Genomic DNA, 20,145 nt, shown 5'->3' on the forward strand with positions numbered 1-20,145 from the left:
GCAGAGACGTGATCAGACAAATCCAGGGCCTTGTTAAAATATGTAAAGTCGTAGCATCATGACGGCGCAGATCGCATCAATTCACAATGAAATCTTGAAAGAAGCTGGTGGTGTTCAGAGCCACAGAGCAGCATTAAACATAAAACATGTAGAATCAAAGTGCTGTATGACTGTGGAGAACCTTTGGAAACATACCACCGTGAGAGCCAGAAGCCAACACAGATACAGCTGTTTTCCGAACACGTGATCCTGCTGCGGCGCTCGCCCCCGACAACAATCTCATGCATTTAGCGCCACTGTGAGTGGCGGGGAGAGAAAAACCAAGCGGCCACGAGACTTACAGATGGAAATCTATGGAATAAAGTCCCATTAGTGCAGGTGTGGGCAAACTACGGCCCGCGGGCTGGATCCGGCCCGCCTCCATGTTTGGTCCGGCCCACTGAAGACTATCAGAGACCCATGTTTTGTTTTTTTAATCTGGCCACACGATCAAGACTTGACATTTTCTTCCCCCCTTCTGCAGTCTGTGCTCCAACCTGAAACCCTCTAAAATCTCTGTCAAACAGAACAGAAGACAGTCTTTCCTTTCTACGTCGCAGTTCATCTGTCCCGGTTTAGCTCAAGTTCTTTTAGAGCATCGTGCTGCTTTTTTTAAACAGCGCAACCTTTTCTGTGTCCTGATTGGCTGGAGACCATGTCAATCAATATATGCTTAGCTGCAGCAGAAGACATAGAAATTACCTTTTTCATTATTACTGGATAAGAAACAGACGTGCAGGAAACAGCGCAGCTGCGCAAACTGTGATGAGCTGCAGCCCTCATAGGATTATGATGGGAGAGGATCGACTATTTATTGTTTTTTTTGTGTGTGTGTGTGTGTTTTTTTTAAATTATATATTTTTAGTATATTTTTCAGTATATTTTTCCTGAATTTTTTCTTTGAAAATTATAGAGTGCTATTTGGTCATTGCTTTATTTCATAAATAGTTATTTATTTTATTTATATAGAACTTTACAACAACTCGAAAGTAGTAAAATTATCTCTGCTATTTTTAGAAGATATCGTGGCCTAGAAACAAGAATAAAAATAAACTATAACTAAAAAACTAAAAAAGCTAATTTTTTGATAGAAGTACTTTAAATTAAATCATATACAGCCCAAAAACAAGTTTTATTTGCTAGTTCTAAGCAATTAATTTGCATTTTTTGAGTTTTTATGAACCTTAACGTTATTTATGTTGATTACAGTGTCAAAAAAACAGAGTAATAAGTATTTTAGAACAAAAATGTGAACAAAATGAAGATAAAGTCTTAGTACAAGTTGCTCCATCCTAATAAGTCCTCATACAATTTTAAATAGCACTTATTCTTAGAACATGAATCTACATTTTTGTTTCCATAATAATGAAAATGAATGCTGCCTATGAAGCCTCTTATTCATCCAGGTTGATTCCATCATAGTAGTAGGATTAAAGGTTGTCATTTGGATTTGGTTTTTAAAATTGAAGACGTTTCATCCCCTTTGTCAGTTCTGAAAAAGCTGGTAAAAGAGCTAGTTTAAATGTGCTTGTGGGGGAGGAGTCAGACCTGAAACTGTATAGTATTGTCTACTTAGCCTACATGGTTTCGGGTCATTAAGAGTCCTTTGTCCTCAGCTGGGGTTGGGGAGCCAGTGACTCCCTCCCCAAACTGGTCATCTCTTTCAGCTGTTTACGACCCAGGTGGAACTGGTTCGGTTTGTTTGGGTTTCAGAACCCTGCCGTAGATGGATGCAAGAATAAACCTGAGACCAGCATTCTTATTAAAAGAAGGTTTATCCTTCTTGACAAAGATGGCTTCTTTCACTCCTCGCTCAAACCATCCTTTCTCTCTGTCCTCGAACGAGTGGTTTGTGGCCTTCAGGTGGAGATGTACTGCAGACTCAGGTCCACTTGAGTTGGCTCTGCGATGTTGGTAAAGCCGGTTGTGTAGAGGTTGTTTGGTTTCTCCTATGTATTGTTCATTGCCGTTCTCTTTGTAGAGGATAGAGTACATGACGTTGCTCTGTTTGTAGCTGGGAATTTTGTCCTTAGAATGAACCAGTTTTGTCTGAGAACATCAACAAGTTTGAGATGAACTGGGATGTTATGCTGTCTGAAAATCCTTTTTATATTTCAGGCCTGTCTGAAAACTAAAAAGGCAAAAATAAAACAACTTAATACCTGGTGAGAAATCTTGAATGTCTAAAAACAAGGTTTAAATCTTTGCAAGTATCAAAACGTTGCAGTGAAGCTTTAATGTTAAAAATAATGACAATAGCTGTTCTAATTTGGTGTTTCTTAAATAAAACTTTTAGAAAATCAAAGTAACTTTAAGAAAAAATACCTCCAACTTCTAATTTTCCGAATTTTTAATCGTGTTTTCACTCTGTTCTTGCAAAAGCCTCAGAAGCGCCAGAGAGACAGAGCTATTTCCATGTTCTTCATCCCCCCCTCGGCATGTTTCCCACTCTCATCTTCTGTCAGCTTTTTTTTTTTCTCACAAAATTCCTCACTTCCTCTTTGAAAGGAGTGTTGCAAATGGGAACACAAAGCTAACCTGTAATCGCTGTTACAGTTTCATCTGCTCTCACCAAGAGAACAGACATTTCCTCTCGGTTCTCGTCTGCTCACCGCACACGTTCTCCTCAGCCTGTCTCCCCATCTTTCACCTCCTCAATTTGTGTGTTTGCGTACAGCCGTGTGCGTCACAGGCCTTCTCTGATGACCTTGTACGCCGTGGCATGGGGGTGATTAAGGATCAGGGCCAGAGACCATTTCCTTTTCCCCTGGAAGATAAATGAGCCTGCTGGAAAGTGGCTGCCAATGGCCTGAGGGCAATTAGAGTTTGCTGTTAGGCCACAACCCGCACTGCTCTGTCTACAAACGCAGGTCCTTGACGAAAAAAAAAGAGAAATAGTCTGCACACAACCTATTCTATTCTATTTTGCTGAAACCAACAGGCCACGCTGATGGTGGACAAATTAAATGTGGTTTTATTTTTACCTTTCTAGCTGTTTTCTTGGTCAGACGGCTCTATAAATGTAAAACATGAGAAAAAATGCTGACTACTAGAGGCTGCAGAGACCTCTCCCCAAAGGTCCTGATGTGACATGTCAATATTTGATCTTGGGAGTCATTTAGCATCTGGCTCGCGGTCCTATAACTTGATTTAGCTAAGGGTTAATTGTATTAACCCTTAGTATTACAGGACCTATTTTCTGCCTTACAATCTGCTCTATACATTTTTTTTAATCTCTTTTTGTGGCAATGTTTCATTTGCTTCTCATACCAGCTTCTTTTTTTGACAAATATTTTTCATCATATTACACAATAATTCCAGATAAACCCAAAAGATAATTATTTTGTACATTTATGTCATTGTTTAACTACCATAATCACAGATCAAAGTGTTTTCATATTTTATAACAAAGATTAAATATGGCGAGACAAAAAAAAGTTTAAATTTCAAAAACAGGGCAAAGAAAAAGTCAAAACAATGTTAAAAGTACCTAAGAACCACACAAATTGTTTCAAGAAATTAATCCAAGGGGACTAAATCAATTATATGTCATAACTCTTACTGTGTTTATTTTAGCCATTCATAATATGCAATGGTTGGGGGATATTTAGGATCAGAAATGTCTTCTGCAGAGGACAAATTTGCATGGCTGGTAGTCAGAAGGTTAAAGACTATTTTTACTGATTAAAACTCTCTTGGAAAAATAAAAAAGCCAAGGCTAGAGTCTATTTTTGGGTTTTAGTCCAGGATAAAGCATCTTATCTTTCACACAGGGAGAGCAAAAAGAGGTGTGGCCGTCTATTGATAGGGATACATCCTAGTCCCATTGATTCCCCTTGTAATACAAGCTTCTCCATTGTCAGGCTGTCAAAGCTCAGATGGGACATGATAACATGCACATCGGGTAGCCGTCAATAGAGCGGCTAAGCTTCCGCCACAGAGATTTCATTTGGATATGAGGCCCATTGAAGTGGCTGATTACGAACGAGTGAGAAAGCGAGGAAGAGGAGATGGGAGACGACCCAAATTCAGATTTCTGTTAAAAAATATAAATATATAAGGGAGAGGAGCACCTTGGGGAAGAAGAAATTGCTTTGAATTGTGCGTCTTTGATGTACCTTTGCCCTGGCTTCACCCCTTTGATCTGTCAGCCACTGACCACTGACAGCCAGGATGACACGCTGAAGAAATGTGATTTGTTTGGGTCCCATCAGTAAGAAACCCGTAATAAAAAAATAAAAATAAAAAAAATTCAACCTTTGGGCATTTTAAACTCTGACAATGTTAATAAGCTAAAGTGGGTTTGATAGCAAGGTTGTGCCTCTTCCTTGCTCTCAGATGGCTTTGTTTCTCAGTGTTTCTTGCTGCCCGTGGGTGTAACAACACATGAAGGTCATTTGTTATGATAAGACCGCGGTATGTTCGGCGGCAATCTCCTGCACCTTCACTGATGATATGACTCACTTAAGAGCGCGTGCCCAGATTCCTGGCATTTCCCCGAGATAAAGCGCTGCTCACTTTCCCTTCTAATGTCACATTTGTAACCTGGGGGCCACATTCAAGTCTTAGCCTTTACACTTCTTATGCTGACCCGAGGGAAGATTATAGACAGCGGCTGAGTGCATTATGTCTCTCTGCCTGCAGAGCGCAGGCGCTGGCTTTGATGTGACCGATCAAATCAATGTCATCAGCAGCAAGAGGAAGCCACAGAGCTCTTCTTCTTACATCTATGCATGGGATGCACTCTACTTTGTTAGCTACTCTCTCAACAAATATGAAAAACAAAGTAACAGACCCACATAGCTGGTTTAAGTGTAGCCATCAAGTCCACAGTGGCTTGTTGGACGGTTTTCTAAGGAGATGCTACAATTGGAAAGTGGTGATCTCCGGAGTTAAGGCTCTTTTAATTAGTACAGGTGTCAGTAGACGGTGTTAATGCATGCTAGTTCCCACAGGGTTGATAGATTGAAACACAGAGCAAATCATTTTTATCCTAAAGTCTAAAAAAGGCTAAACGTTTTAAAAATAGCCCTTTTTTCTCGCTTAGGGAGAAATTGGACAGAATTTACCTGCTTGAAGTGTGAGGCATCTTACCATCAGGAAAGGAAAGGATTATGTTTCACATTGTGCTGAAAATGAAGTGTTTTGTTCTATGTAGGGAGATGCCCCTGTTCATGTGGCATCATAAACAAAGCTTTTTTTAATGGGATTGATTTATTTTAAGAAATTTAAAGAAACATATAGGAAATTAACAATTAAATAGGATAAACAAAATAAATACCAATACATAAAAATTAGTCAAGATAATTGGTCAAGGATTTGTTGGACAATGAAAAAGTAAAATAAAGATAAACAACACAAACATATGTACGTATATCATATAAGCAGAACAGCTTCCTTTGGCATAAACTAAAAATCGGTCTCCATATTTCAGAAGAACTCAAAGTCCACTATAACTGTAAAGCTACACTGGGCATTTGATGCATGTTCAAACTGGACAAGCAGGGAAGGGCTTCTTCTTCTTTTTCTACTGTTTACTAGCACAGGTCCACCACCTACAACTGGAGATGGCTTTGTGCGAAATGTCGAAGCGGTGCAAACCTCCCGAATCTCACGCCAGGCTTTTTACTTCACAGCTCTCTATCGATACATGAAATACTCGGTGTGGTATAATTCCAGTAAGCACAACCCGCAATTTTTTATTTTATTCTCATGGTCAATTTTCAAACAGTTGGCACTTGAAGGGGATGCTTTCCTTCGTCAAACTTCAGACTTCAAACTTTATTGATTTGTATAGCGCCTTTCATTTTGGTTTAAAAAAAACAAAACAAAGCACTTAACATAAAAGCAGGTTTTCATAAAATATGAAAATTATTTAAAACAGAAAACACAGGACAATCACACACAGATGGGTACCCTCCCTCACCAGATTCTTCCACCCACCCACCCAGTTCCCCCAGTAGAACCCTGAACAAAAACGAAGAACTGCAGCAGAAAGAAAAGGTCTGGCTTGGTACTGCTGTGAGGAAATGATAGAATGGGGATCCATTTATTCCAAGGCCCAGCCCGACCCCGGGGGTCATTACCACACACAACACGTCACAACCAAATCCAAGTCCCTAATTTGTCACAGTTCAACTTGGTTTAATTTTCAATGCAACGTCTTAAAACATGGTGTAGCTGTGCGTGAAAGCGAGAGTTGTGAAGCATGTGTTTACACACATTAATGCAGACTTTTCATTGAAAGTGGCAGCTTGAATGCTGAGAACAATATGAAGGTGACTTGATAAGGCATGAACCAGTACAGGAAACAGGAAAATAAAAAAAGTCCAGAGGACTGAACCTCATTCACTTGGATTGATGACTGTTCTATTAAATGAATACATCTTCTTAAAGTCAAACTTAAAAAAAGAATTTAGTTCAGTTGTTTTACATAATGTAGCCTTTATTAACCAAATCTGTCTTGAAGCTCTTTCAAAAAAAGCAAAAAAACACAAAACCAAGCTAAATCAATAGTGCTCATTACATACCAATTCAATCTAGATCAATCCAAAAAGGCTGGATTGTCCTAATTGTACGATAATGGTGTATGTAAGTGACCAACAGATCACATTGAAGAGTTTTGGTGTACTTAGCAGGCAAAAGGTGAGAGCGGAGAAGAAAACTGCATTTCAGAGGTTGAATAGGCAACTATCTCCAGCAGAACCCGATTCTATTAGGACGACCATCTGCTGTTACCGGTGGAAGCATGAGAGGAAAGCAAAGAGACAAACGCAGAAAGGAAACAATGACACTGGAACACCTGCTGTAAGACAAACATGGTAGATTAGTATCTGCAGCAATGAGAGAACAGGAAGCAGATGGACCGACACAAACAGAAGTTCCAGCAGAAAACACAAATCCCCTCATACCTGGATTTTTAGTCAAGAGTTTGCCAACTCTGCTTGTAATGGACGATGGGAACCTCTTCACCAGGGTTGGACATCTCCTCACTAACTTCGAAGTCAAGACTGAGTGCACAGCTGCATGTGCTGAGTGCATATCTCATTCTGATGATAAATAGTGTTTTCTGAGGAAAACAAGAGAAGCCCATAATTCCATTGCAATCTGAAAACTGTGTATTTTGAATTTCCCTTGGAAGAAAAGGATGTCCATCTTTATCGATTAGCGGTGTGATCCTTTTAGTTGTTGTGCTTAAGTGGTCAGAGGTAAATGCTGTTTTAATGAAGTCTAGCTATTGATTTGTCTGCAGTGTTTGTTTGTGGAGTTGGGGAGCATTTCTTGGAGGCTGTGTAAACATGAAAATCAGCTGTTTTGTTCTTAAAATCATCACATAGGAGGAGTTTTCTGCAGGAAGTCAAACCCATCCATGTGGATGTTAAAATGACCCACAAAAAAGGATCCCACTTTCCAGGCTCTTAAGACTGACAAATGCAACATTTGCGTTGAGTAATTACATCAAAAGCGAAAACTGTTTTTCTGACACTCTGTGTTATGGAGATTTTCAGAGAGAATTGGATTTCTCCAGCTGTGAAATCAGTTTTTGTAGTCCTGCTGGCCAACCGCATCATTATGCTGCCTCCCGCTGCAGGCCCCCCAGCACCCACGAGGGCCCTGCTTTTTCCGCCTCACAAGCTCCCTTTGCACTTACAGCAGAAAGCCTCATGCCATGTGTGATTATCAGCTTCGCATAGAAGACTGTGAGTGGGGTGTCACTTCATTGGTTCTGCATTAGTCCAATCGCAGATAAATGGCACCCTAAGCCTTTTAGGAAAAAAGGCTATAACTCTAAACCATTGTGGCAGACGAAATACGTCATACGTTTAAGATTAATCAAGCTTTCATCTCCAAATGTCAAACATCCCAATTTGGGAGCTCGATTTAGTTATTTACAGTCGAATCTATCATCAAGATTTCAAGCGGTTTGAGTCAAATTGTGATTTCTGGATAAAATTGGAAGTGTGACTTCAGTGCAGTTCAGAAGTCAACAAGTCTGGGAGCCACGAAGTGCTGGACCAAGCTGCAGGGTGACAGCAGTTGTCGTCAGCCAAACACATTTAGAGTTATGGTCATATGTGTGACCAAACATCTTTTAAATGACAGAATTTGTAAGATGTCTGGCTATATTTGATGTCAAGGTACATTCTGGCATTCAAGCAAACAGATTTGATATAAAATACTTCACAACAATGATCATCAAACACAAATACACCTTGTGCTCCTTTGCACCTTGACCGTTATGCTATCTTGTGGGGTCAAGATGACCCCACTCCCAACGTTAACGTTGGGAGTGGGGTCACCTGGACCCCACAAGATAGCACAAGGGTTAAGGCTGATTTCCACTGGTCCGTCAGTGGTCCATCTCCGTTTCGTTGACACAAAAATACAACGTCCATTAATCAATCTGAATGTTTACATCACCTCAGTCATGTCTGCATCTGAAGTCCGGCCTGCTGCAACGCAAGCTTTACGCAGGAGTTCTTTTAGCAGTTCTTCAACGTGTCAATTTCGTGGTAAGAAGCCGGAGAAACAGGAAACATGTGCCAGTTTCAAGATAAAAACCTCCGTTTTACTTTCAACGTATTTTATTTTATATTTTCGGTGACGTGCCCACGCTATGAGACATGTTAACATCACTTAAAACACCATTTTCCCTACGGAAGTTTAATTTTGAAAGTACAAAAACATCATTTATGACAGAAAACATGCATTTTACAAGGACTCAGTGAGGAAGGAGAGGCCATGGGCCATTACTGCTAAAGTTTTGGATGTTGATGGCACGGGGGATAGCAGGACAATTTACTCCTCCGGGGCAGGGAGGATGGACTGGAGACGCAAAGGAGACAATGTAAACTAACTGATGGTCCTGAGACAGACTCCGCACTCAACGCAATGGAGATGTACCACAGACGGACCAGGGCAAATTCGGCGACAGTCACAACTGCCCTTACTATTGGATATAGGCAAATATGTACGGGGCACGCAGGTAACCTGCACATAAATATCAAGGTTGTAGACTGCTCGACAAGCCCGTAGAGCAAGCGTGTCCAACGTCCGGCCCGCTGGCTCTAGAGCACTGTATGACAGCATCACTTGTCTGTCACAACTCACATTAGCCCTACAAGTGCTTCATGATGCATGTTCCATTTTCATGACGTCTCTTGAGGTGCCCATACGAGCCTCAAAGAAACAGCAAGAGGCCGCTCCTCTTTATGATCTTCCACGGGCCGGACAACCCAATAAGCTCCACCACCTGTACGGTTCGACCCCCGTACAGGTGGATGTGGCTAAAAGGCTTTAGGTGTTAGCCTTGATGGAAAATACAGAAGCACTTGAAAACTTGATTTTTTTGTGCATGTGTGGGAAAATGAATGTGTTTATTTGTTGTGACACAACATATTTGAAGCTCTAAGTAGGAAAGGAAATCTCTAAGAAGGCTGTTAAAGTGTTTGCTGAGCTGCCAGCATTAGCTCCAACAACGTTCAGCTTCAAGAGAAAAGCAGCGATTTTAGTCCAAGGAGGTTTTTTTTTTTTTTTAGTGACAGACTTTGAAGTGTCTTGGGTGTTTTCATCTCCCTGTACTTCCCTGCCTCCCACATCTGCTGCCATCACAATAACAAGCAACAAGCAAGATTTTTACACCCATAATGTGGCCTCAATATTTAATGTCATGTTTACCAGGGGGGTATATTTTACTGCAGTTTGCTTTAGAGCCTCCCCTCTTGCTTGCTTTTTAGCCGCCTCGTGTTGGAGTGCAGCACATAATGCGATGCATTATGCAAACCAGCACAAGAGCGCGCATTATCTAATGTTCTGATCCAGAAAAGAGTGCAGTCTATCATGTTCCATCAAGGCAAAGATTAGGAATGTGCTCTGTAAATCGGAGAAACAAACTTGCATCGGCACAAGGCGAATGTGGACATCTTTCTATTGGCTCTGTTGGAAGCAGCATAACAAGCGTGGGGGCGCGTTTCATTAGTCTGTCAAACTCAATGATATTTAGAGCCTCACACCCCTGGCCAGCACCAGAAAACTCAATCAGCACTCTGATTTCATAACCCAGCTGGGTGACAGAGGTTATTTTATTGTCCCGCGGATTCATTCTAATAAATGCCCGGCTGCCCAGTGCGCCACCACTGAAATACAACCCCCCCACCCCCCCCATTCTCCATGGCTGAACCCTAAAAGAGGGAGGTGGGGGGGTGGGGGGGATAAATCAGAATTACGGGGGACTGTACGGTGAAGAAAATCCATCGCTGGTCCAGGTGTAGCCAGCAAATCCGTTGGCCTGCCTCTCCCTCCTTCTCCACCCTTGAGCACAAATCAGGAGCAGGAAATATGTTGATGTGAGCAGACTTGGTGGGTCCATTGATTGTGGACGATGGAGGAGGAGAGGGGCAATAAATAATCGCAGGCAGGGTGCGGAGGGTGAAGGAAAACAATTATCTGCGGAGGTGGAAAGCACATAAAGTGAGGAATGATAAACACTGTGAAATATGATTGACTCCGAGTGATATATGGGAGCTGGCGGACAGGAGGAGCGGCCTGCGAGCGCAGAGATATCCTTGAATCGAAGGAGGACTCTTAACCCCCCCCTGTTTGTGTGTGTTTCTCCACAGACAACAGATGACATTGTTTCGTCAGCAGAGTGTTCCAGCGACGACGAGGACCTGGAGGAGTGCGACTCCGGACACGCAGGTGGGATTAGTGTGTCAAGTTGTGCTTGCACTGAAAACCTGGTCTATTTCTCCTCATCTCTCTTTGATTTGCTACCAAGGAGCTTCTTCTCTTAGCATCATGCCCCATGGGAGCTTCAAGTGTAACTTCAAAAAGCCTTCAGAGAAGCTGGGAGAACTATACATTTGTCAGAGGAGCTCTCAGTATAAATCATGAGTTTGTAGAAACCTTTGTAGGACGGATAAAAGTAGTCAACCCGAGCATGCTCTCTGTAAAAAGCGCATAGCTCGCTGTCTGGACTTCTTCTCATCGCCAGTACAAGTTACACTTAGCAATGGGGCTACAGGGTGCAGACATGACCATTGATACTAATTTTGTCCTCTCAGCATCTGCTTGAGAGCCAAACTTTCCTAAAGCAAAGTGCAAAATTAGCATCAACCATGTCGCTCGTACCGGATGCTTCAAAATGTATCTGTCCTGGTTGACTCCCTCTTGTTTGCATATCTCTCGACACAGGATACATTTTGAGATTCTTTCGAGAGTTAAGATGCTTTCAGCCTAGAAACTGTGATATGTAGCAGACTAACTGCAACAGAGCCTCTTCTACCTCCTTCTTTCTCTTGTTTGTACCCCTTCGTCGGAGGCTTGCCTTACCTGAAACACTCTAATAGAGAACAGATATCCTCGAATTTCTGTGCGCATTGTCTCTATTTTCTCCCTTCACACACACACACACACGCACACACATCACAGGTATCACTTTGTGACTACATCAAAGTGATAGACTCCTGCTCGGCGGAGTTTAAAATAAAAACAGAGCTGGAAATATTTCTGATTTCAAAGAGGTGGTAGTTTTTGAGGGAGCTTGGGTGTCAGTTGAGCTTCGGCGTCCTTTAATGAGAAGCAGGAGATAGTGAGCTGCATTAAAACAGGCTCATTACCGAGTATTTGATTGCTTCTCTGTCCTTTAGAACGCCATTACTCCGTGCTGCATTCCTCTGGACAACTGAATGCTGAGCTTGTACCTTCTTGTTTAGTGGGTTTTCTTTGGGTTTAGTCTGCAAAATGAACTCATTTACTTTAAAGTCTTATCGGTTTGTAATAGCATTTTCTTTCCTTTGAAATAATTTAGGTTCTTGTGGTGATGGCTTTTTTTTTTTTGGGAGGGAAGAGAAAGCCATTTTCTCCGCAGTATTTAGATGCTTTATCAAGCCTCAGTTGCTTTCTCCTTTCAGAGATTACTGAAATTGAAATTTTTACAGCTCACAAGTTTTCGTTTTTTTTTTTTTTTTACATCCCCAGACTATTAAAAGCTCAAACCCAAGTTTGCTCAAAAATAAAGTAGGAGTGTGAAGGTTTTTTTTTTTTTGCCAGCAGAACATGGTACCCCCACCTCATTTAGTGGCAACATAGACACACTCATACATTTCGCCATGTAGACACAGAAATTCATGCTCTCATTTCTCTCTCAGTTCTACCATAGTTGCATGGAGTTTCTGTTTTTTCTTCTCCTCCTGTGATGCACATATGTGCACATCTTTTATGATTTCAGACTGGTGTGCAGAGTGACTTTTCTGCTTTTGCCGTGGTAGTTGCATCTTATTTTCTCAAGTGTTATTTTGATTTCTTTGGTGTTGTCATCATCCGTCGCCCATCCTCCAAGCAAGGACAGAGCCGCCCCTGTTTTTTCGCCTCATCTTGTGCCGCATGAACTTTTGGTGGTTGGAAAACTCCTCCCCCCCCCATCAAGTTTGTCATCTTTCCGTGTCACACGGCTTCTGAAGCCCCCCCACCCCTCCCCTCCTCCTCCTCTCCATGGTATTTTGTTTTTGGTTTCTTTTTAATAGAACATATGGGAAAGTGAACGGCAACAAAATCTTTTCTTGCCATCATTCCTTATTTTTGGCCTCGTGCAGGCAACCCCATTCTGTCTCAAGAAAGTTGTGTGTGAAAGAATGACCCCTCCCTCCCACACCACCATCCTCCCACAGTAGCAGCCTCCTCCCTCCTTCTTCCCTCCTTTCTTGTCGTCCTTCTGCATATACATGTCTGCTTGAATGCAGATGGCATAAAAGGAATTTAATGCCACAAAGTATATCTGTTTTTCTATTCTATCTGTTGCTCCAAGTAGAAGGCATTTGTGGCATGCATTGCACTGGAGTGTTGTGCAGCTTTAAAGACTAATAATTCTCACGCCCCCACCAAACCCCCCAACACATTGGCTTGCTTCTGCATGATTATTGTGCTTCCTTAAATCACAGGTTAACACCCCCTTCTTCTTCTACATGTCAGTTTGTGCTCGGGCTGTAGGCCTCAATTTAAGGTCTGCAACCCCCCCGCCACCCCCTGCAGCAGCCCCCTCCCTCAGATGTCCCGTCCGCTCCGCGTGCTTGTTTTCGTACTCGTCCGTGTCCAACAGAAACCCTTACCTTTCCCCTTTTCCTTTTTCCACGTGAGTTCCACCACAGGGCAGGCAAACGGTGAGACTCTGAACACCCCCCCCCCCCCCAAAAAAAAAAAACACCCCCACCCACTACAAAATCAAAATATACGCCCAAAAAAAAAAACAGCTAGCTGGAAAGCAGGGGTGCCAAAAAGGGTTCAGTTGAGAGAAAAGCAAGTCAATTTATGATTTAATTTCACACTGATTAACAGAGTTGTAGCTTATTAGTGTGCAATCACAGCAATTTTATGAATTATATGAAATTGCTTTACAGTAATTAATGCAAATGATTTTCAGAAATCCATAAGTATAAATTAAAAAGTTTGATTTGCCTGGCAAGCTGTTAGCTATGGTTTTTATTATCCTAAGAAGGAATAAAGAAGTGATTTGGTGAATTGTGACAGTTGGTCAAGCAGGAGTGTGACTAATGACACTAATAAAGTCTTTAGTCTATTTGCTTGTGCGGGGCCCTGCAGTCACACGTGGAGGAGCTTAACCAAATATTTGAAATAGGAGAAGGAGCAAAGCCATCGTTATTGTAATTAACGCCACCTCTGCTTTAAACCTCATCACAATGACTGATATGTAGAAAAAACGAACCCCAATCTGGGCACTTTTTGGCAAAGACATGTGAACACATGGAGGCTTAAAATGAGAATATTTAAGTAGTATTTTGTAGCAACCCCTTTTTTTTAAATTTACATCTTCCTTGGAATGAATAGAAGAGTTAATGTAAAATTGTGCCAACAAGCACCTCTCCAAACATGTTCACTGGGTCAATGCTGACTGTTCCAATTGTTTTTCTGAAACCCCCAAGGACTCAACATAATTTGACATTAGACCTGAATAAAAGTTTTTAATTGAAATTTGTTTTAGAGTTTGGCTTAAATAATGATAAAAGTCCATCAAATCTCTTGGGTACAAAATTACCTTTTTTTCCCCGCAAAATCTTGACGCTTTCTGTTCATTTTAACAGGATGTCTGGTTGGTGTGGCAAACATGGAAGTGTTTGCAGTAAAAATAAAAACCTGAAAGAATAAACACAGACAGTGTAAGCATGAGAACACAAAAAGAGACAGTTTCTACCTCCAAACTGTAGAGTTCAACTCCAGCTCAAGGAACCGATCCAGCCTGCAGGGCTGAAATTGGAGGATTTTTGTTTGTTTGTTGACAGTTGCAGCATATTATTATATTATTATTTACAGTTTAGCAAAACATACATAGATCTAGTCGGAGCAGGGAGCGTGTGAGCCGCCTATTGTATTTTTTACATCACAAATACAAACTTTTTCAAACAGTAGTTTTTGTCTGCTCCTGATTCACAATGATTTGAACAAAGAAATACTCAGAAATGCAATCATAAGCTTAATTATCTTTATATGTGTCCTCACTCATGAGAAAAATGCCACAAGATCATGTTAAAAACACAATTTTCACTCTGCCTCTGCAGCTTATGTACACGACGATGCAAACTCTCCCAGTCTTGGCTTTCATTTAGTGATATAATTCTCCTGAAGAGTGGCTTATATTACATATGAGCCAGAATCCATCATTAAACAGACCATGTTTCTAACAAACAGGCTGTAAATGGCACTGCAGGCTCCATTACCCTCCTCCTGCGCTGGAGTGGAGCTCAGATAAAACAGAACATATCTATAAATGTCTCCTCTACTCTTTGGCCTTGGGCAGGTAACGCAGGACCTATTACTCACGTTAATGTTAGGCTAAAGGCAGGGATGTAATGTTGTGTGATTCCTCCATTACTGATAGGGAGGGTGAAACCCACTGAATGAGGTATGAGAAGGATGAGCTCCGGGTTCCCTGGCGACGGTGGCTGTGGTTGAAGTCAAGGCCCACTGGGCCGGCTGTCACTTCGACGCAGACCACAGATCAGTTTAAAGGTTATCCAACTGACGCATGTTGGCCGGGTGCAGAGGTGAAGCCTAATGGCTGTGCAGCAAATCGACCAGCTGACAGGGGCAAGTCGCCACGCCTGCCGGAGATGCCAATTCAATTCACAAGCCCGCAGTCAGCCGAGCCACGCCGGATCAGGAGCTTCCTGCCATCCATGCTTGGCCTCAAATTTGGCCGGAAGATTGTTTTTTTGCATCTCGATAAACTACCCTCACTGATGACGTCAAAAGCTCATTGTTCACTTTTTAGAAATTAGTATCCATGAGTCCAAATTTTTGCTACCCTTGCAAGGCATGTGGACGGCCAAGATAAGATAATTTAGAGTGAAAAAGTACTTTTAAAGGTGAAAATCTCAGCCCTTCCAGCACCCCAAATATAATCCCAAGCTTGGATTTTGTAAGAGTGCCCACACTGAGAAATTGTGTGCAGCTGTCTACCTGGTAAGCAGTTCATCACCTGTGGTAGGTAAAGGTGAATGTATCTGCTACAGCAGGTTTCTGAGCACAATGCACAAGTCACAAAGGGATTCCCGGGCCCTAAACCCCAGCCTCACCTCCAATTTGCAGCATCAAAATCTCATTGACTCCGTTCATCCATGCCTGATGCTGGTGCACCAGCACTCTGCTTTTATGCTATTGCGTTGTCAAATCCCTGACACACTGTCAGGACTCATCTCCATTCGGAAGCCTCAGCAAACGCTGGATGGGCACGGGGATGAAACCGGGGAGAGAAAAGATGGGGGGAAGAAGGAGGGAGTGCGGGGAGAGGAAAGGAAAAAGTGCTGCTGGGAGATTTCTGCATCTGCTGAGGTAGTCAATCAGCCATTTAGCAGTTTCAACGTTTACCTAAAGTCCTCCTCAAAGGGCCACACAGGCTCTACATGCTGGGATGAAAAGAGGAATGGCTTTGAAAACGGGATGTGGGGGCCAGTCAGAAGCCACAAAGACCCACTTGTTTATCAGAGGACTGTGTTCACATTTGCAAAAAAAAAAAAAAAAAAAAAAGTAAAATGTGTAGCAGAGTGGAAAACAAGGCCCGGAGTAAAATCCCCATCCATCTTGACAAGTTCAGAAAGCAATTCGGTTGAGCAAACCCATTAGCAACCAGCCTGTTTGTCTGCTTCAGAATGCAGCGAGATGCTTCCAAAGCTTGTATAACAGCTTACACAGGATTAAAGTGTTTACAGAAACACCAAGGTCCTTTGCTTTGACTTTACTAAGAGAGCCCAAACTGCAGCGGCTTCTCTCGCACAAGTGTTTTGTTGATACAGTGCAGAGAGAACAGTTGCCCAAAGCTGTTTGCCAAGAAAAGAGTGAGAGGATGCAAACAAGGCTGAGGTTACAAAGGTAGAGGTAGATAAATAATGCCTGATACAATCAGTTCCTGTGTGCTGCTGCCGGTTTATTAGAATATTAACAGAGCAGCAGGGGCAGCAGAGAGGATGTCAGTAATACGGTAAGGAACCGCTGTCATTCTCTGGAGCATGGCCTGGCAGTTAAATTCACATTTAAGATTGTCAGCGTCAGCAGTGTGCAGTCAGTGCACTGTGACAGATGCCATATTCGCTCAGCGGTGCTGAACTTACGCATCCAGTTTACTAAACCAACGCTGCCTGCAGAGGAGGAACCCCAACCGCCAATCTGCACAAACTTCAGAGCGGCAGGAAATACTTGCGTTACTTAGGTGGCTCAATTCTAACTACAATTCTTACTATTCATATGTTTTAGTGATTGCTTTTAGTGATTGATGTCTGCCATTTTACTGGATGTATGAAAATCAAATATTTAATCATTTACAAACATAACATAACATATAATAATGCAAATATTTTTGAAAAAAAGAAGGGATATTTATCATTCAAGGGTCTCCAACCCGAGGCTCTAGAGCCACATGTGGCTCTTTTAACCCTCCATTCTGGCTCTTTGGCTTTGAGCTGAAATACAAACAATTTAGATAGTTTTTGTTAAAATGTTTAAGTTTCCTTGTTTTTGTCATTTATGTTGACATTTTTAACATGTGAAACTTACTTTCAGACTGGTTTATCGATGTCTACTTATATCGTTTTTGTATTATGTTTATAACGTTTCAAAACAATTGTGTTCTACACCAACTCATGTTTATAACTGATAGTAAAAGGAGAAAGGGAAAGAAAAAAAATAGTTACAACAATAAAGAACGATTGACCATGCTGTCTTACATTTTTAGTTCAGCAGGAGGATCTTATTTGAAGCACAGTGTATTTTATTTTGAAAGGAGCTTGTCATCAGTAAAGGGAGATAAAATGATAAAATATAGAAAAAGATTTTCGTTGTTATGAATGGCCTTTATTAAGTATACATAAATAAAGTATATTTTTCTAAATGGTGAAATTAGAGTTAGTGGTTGATTTTGGTCAGTTAGAAACTGGTTCTTTTAGGGTTAAAGGTTGCCAAACCCTGCTTTAAACAACTAACACACTAAAAGGTCTTTCTCTCAACTGCCTGGTTAACCAAACGTAAACATCAACTCCAAAATGTTCGACACAGGTTTTCTATTCTTAAAAATATGGCTGACCACAGTTATAGATAAGACGATAGGAAATGAAGACACAGCAACACCTGTAACAGCTAGAAAACACTCCTGTCATCTAAAAGGACAACAGTGTTTTCAACAGAAAAGAGTTTTACAAACAACTTACATTTTTTACCAAAACTTTAGAAGAACATTATTTTACAGATGTGCACTGACTCACCGCCATGACGTCACAAAAAATCAATCACATTTTTGAAATATTCTTAGTTAAATGTTGCTTATGTTTTTACCTCAGATATTTAAAATATTATTTTTTAGAACTTATTTCAGTAAAATTAACTTCAGTTTCATTTTTTTATCTTCAAAAAAAAACTCTTGCTAGCTTTACTTTGAAAGTGAGAACCTTCACCGACACTTTACTTTGAAGATTTATCTTCTTCCTGTGACAGTAATGTCCATTAGTTTACTTCAAATACAAAATGACTCTGTATTGTAGTCACATCACTATCCTACTACATTTACAAAGATCCCCACTCTTGCGAATAACCATGCTGGAATTTTTAGGAACAGATCGCAAATATCCGAGAATTCGGACACTCTCACCAACCTGCACCCTGTTGTGGAACTCCAGATGTTCAGCTGTGAAACAAAGGCTGTTGGTCCAAACATTTCACCAAAAAGGAGCTCGTTCATTGTTTCTCTTCTCCGCCTCATGATTAATTGGAAAATGTAGACCTCAAAATGGCGCCTTAATGTTGGTTATTCATCACCTCCTCCTTTGTTCGGTGCTAATGAACAGTTTGCCTGAGACTATATCCCACAGCCCCTGGTGGCAGTGCCCTTTCCTGACCATGAACCCCCCCCCCATCAGTCCCCTGGCTTGCTGTACTGTTAATGTATCTTACTCTCCCTAAATGCAACTTACTAAAGCATGCATTAACCAGCCAAAAACAGGAAACCGATGCCAGCCTTTTCCTCTCTTTCTCTGACGTACATCCAGACTGCACGCCCTGTCCCGTGGTTAAAATACTAACAAGAGAAAATGCATTAACTAATAATAAAGACGTTATTATTAGTTACTTGAAGGTGGTGACACTTTGCCTATAAACTGTCCCCCATCTCCTTGTCTGCATCAGTGTGTGCTTTCTGGTTGTTCATCTTTGATAGTGTGAGAGATTTTCTGCCTTTTTTTCTTGCCTGCTTACTGTTTTTTGGTGTCCTTTTTTGTACATATATGTCATGAATGCATATATGTGAACTGCAGTTTATTTTCCTGAAAATGTTGAGATTCTAACTTGTGCAAAATTAGCTATTTTTTATCAGTGTTTCAATGATATTTTCCTCCTCGGAATTAGAAGAACTCAAACTTCCCTTTTTTCTCTATGATTTGTGTTTGTTAAGCTGCACATGTTTTTCAGGATTGGCTGGGAAAATTCCTCATCCATTTGTTTTTTAGACACTCATAGAGAAAAAACAGAAGAGTAACCTGTTCCAAACTGTTTCAACGCTGTACTTTTTCACCTTTTTTTTAAATCTTTTTTTCCAAAAAGCTGTTTGATTGAAAATTGGACTTAATCAAAGAAAGTCGATTTTGTGCATGGCAAAGAAGTTGCAGCTTAGGGTTTGTAAAACTGTCAGTGTTCAGAGTGCTGTTCTCTTTTGTAGATGGGCATGTATATGCTCATTGTTTGTATATCCCCATCCCTTCCTTACAGCCAAAAGCTCTAATGCCGCCCGACCGCTTCGTGCCGCCTTTACATGGACATGGCAACTGATGTACACGTTCACCCCCATCTATGTCATTTCCTTCCTAGTATGTTCATAGGTCCAACCCTGTCTCACTCCCCCATTCTCCCTTGATGTAGAGATATGTACAGTCATTAAAAAGTAAAAAAAAACAAAGAAGGAAAAAAAATCAGCAATTCATGCTGTTAATATTTATGAAGATTTATCAAAAGTTTTAGTTGAACAGTTTTTTTTATACATCTCTATATATAAATAAAAGATTTAAAAATAGACGTCCTGAACAGAATGGTGCCGATTACGTTCATGTCATGATGTGTGGATGTATGTGTTGTTGCCATCCTGTCCAAACAGAGAAATATATAATCAGAAACTGTTCAAAATAACGCATTCTCCCACAACTTTCTTTTGTAAATTTTTTTTTTTCTTCCTGCCAAAATCATGCGGGCAATTTGTTGATGTAAGTTGAAAAAACTGATGGTATGCTTTCTCTCTTTTTTAGGCCTCTTATGATTTTCCAAGCTGACTGTTTTTTTGTTTTTGTTTTTCTGTTTTTTCGACTTAATACTAATGGATAGCTCTATCTGTGGCTTTACTTTGTGAATGTTTTACGACAACGTTTGCCCTAACTCTAAAGTCTTTTTTGCAATGCCCTAATTCTTATGAGTTTTCTTTCCGTTACGTTTTTTTCTGTTCTTTCTTTATTGCTTTATTGTTCCAAAAGGTTTGCATCTCTTTTCAGTGCCCTGTTTGTGAGCCTTTGCAATGTACAAACAAGCCACTTTGGCAAGAGGATAAGCAGCTTCAAAAGGCATCTG

At 41.0% G+C, this 20,145-nt stretch overlaps 1 protein-coding gene across 11 annotated transcripts in view; it reads left to right on the forward strand.

Annotated features, from left to right (window-relative positions):
* LOC101156134 (neurexin-3b) overlaps nt 1–20,145 on the forward strand; it is a gene marked incomplete at its 5' end in the record, with an annotated part of 300,242 nt that overhangs the window by 276,511 nt on the left and 3,586 nt on the right. For 10 of the 11 annotated variants that reach the window (XM_023953188.1, XM_023953183.1, XM_023953192.1 and 7 more), the window contains 1 exon segment: nt 10,659–10,737. In XM_023953188.1, the coding sequence (XP_023808956.1) occupies nt 10,659–10,737 (79 nt within the window). 11 annotated transcript variants of the gene reach the window in all.

The sequence above is a fragment of the Oryzias latipes genome, chromosome 24 (genome assembly GCF_002234675.1).
Source record: "Oryzias latipes chromosome 24, ASM223467v1".
NCBI lineage: Eukaryota > Metazoa > Chordata > Actinopteri > Beloniformes > Adrianichthyidae > Oryzias > Oryzias latipes.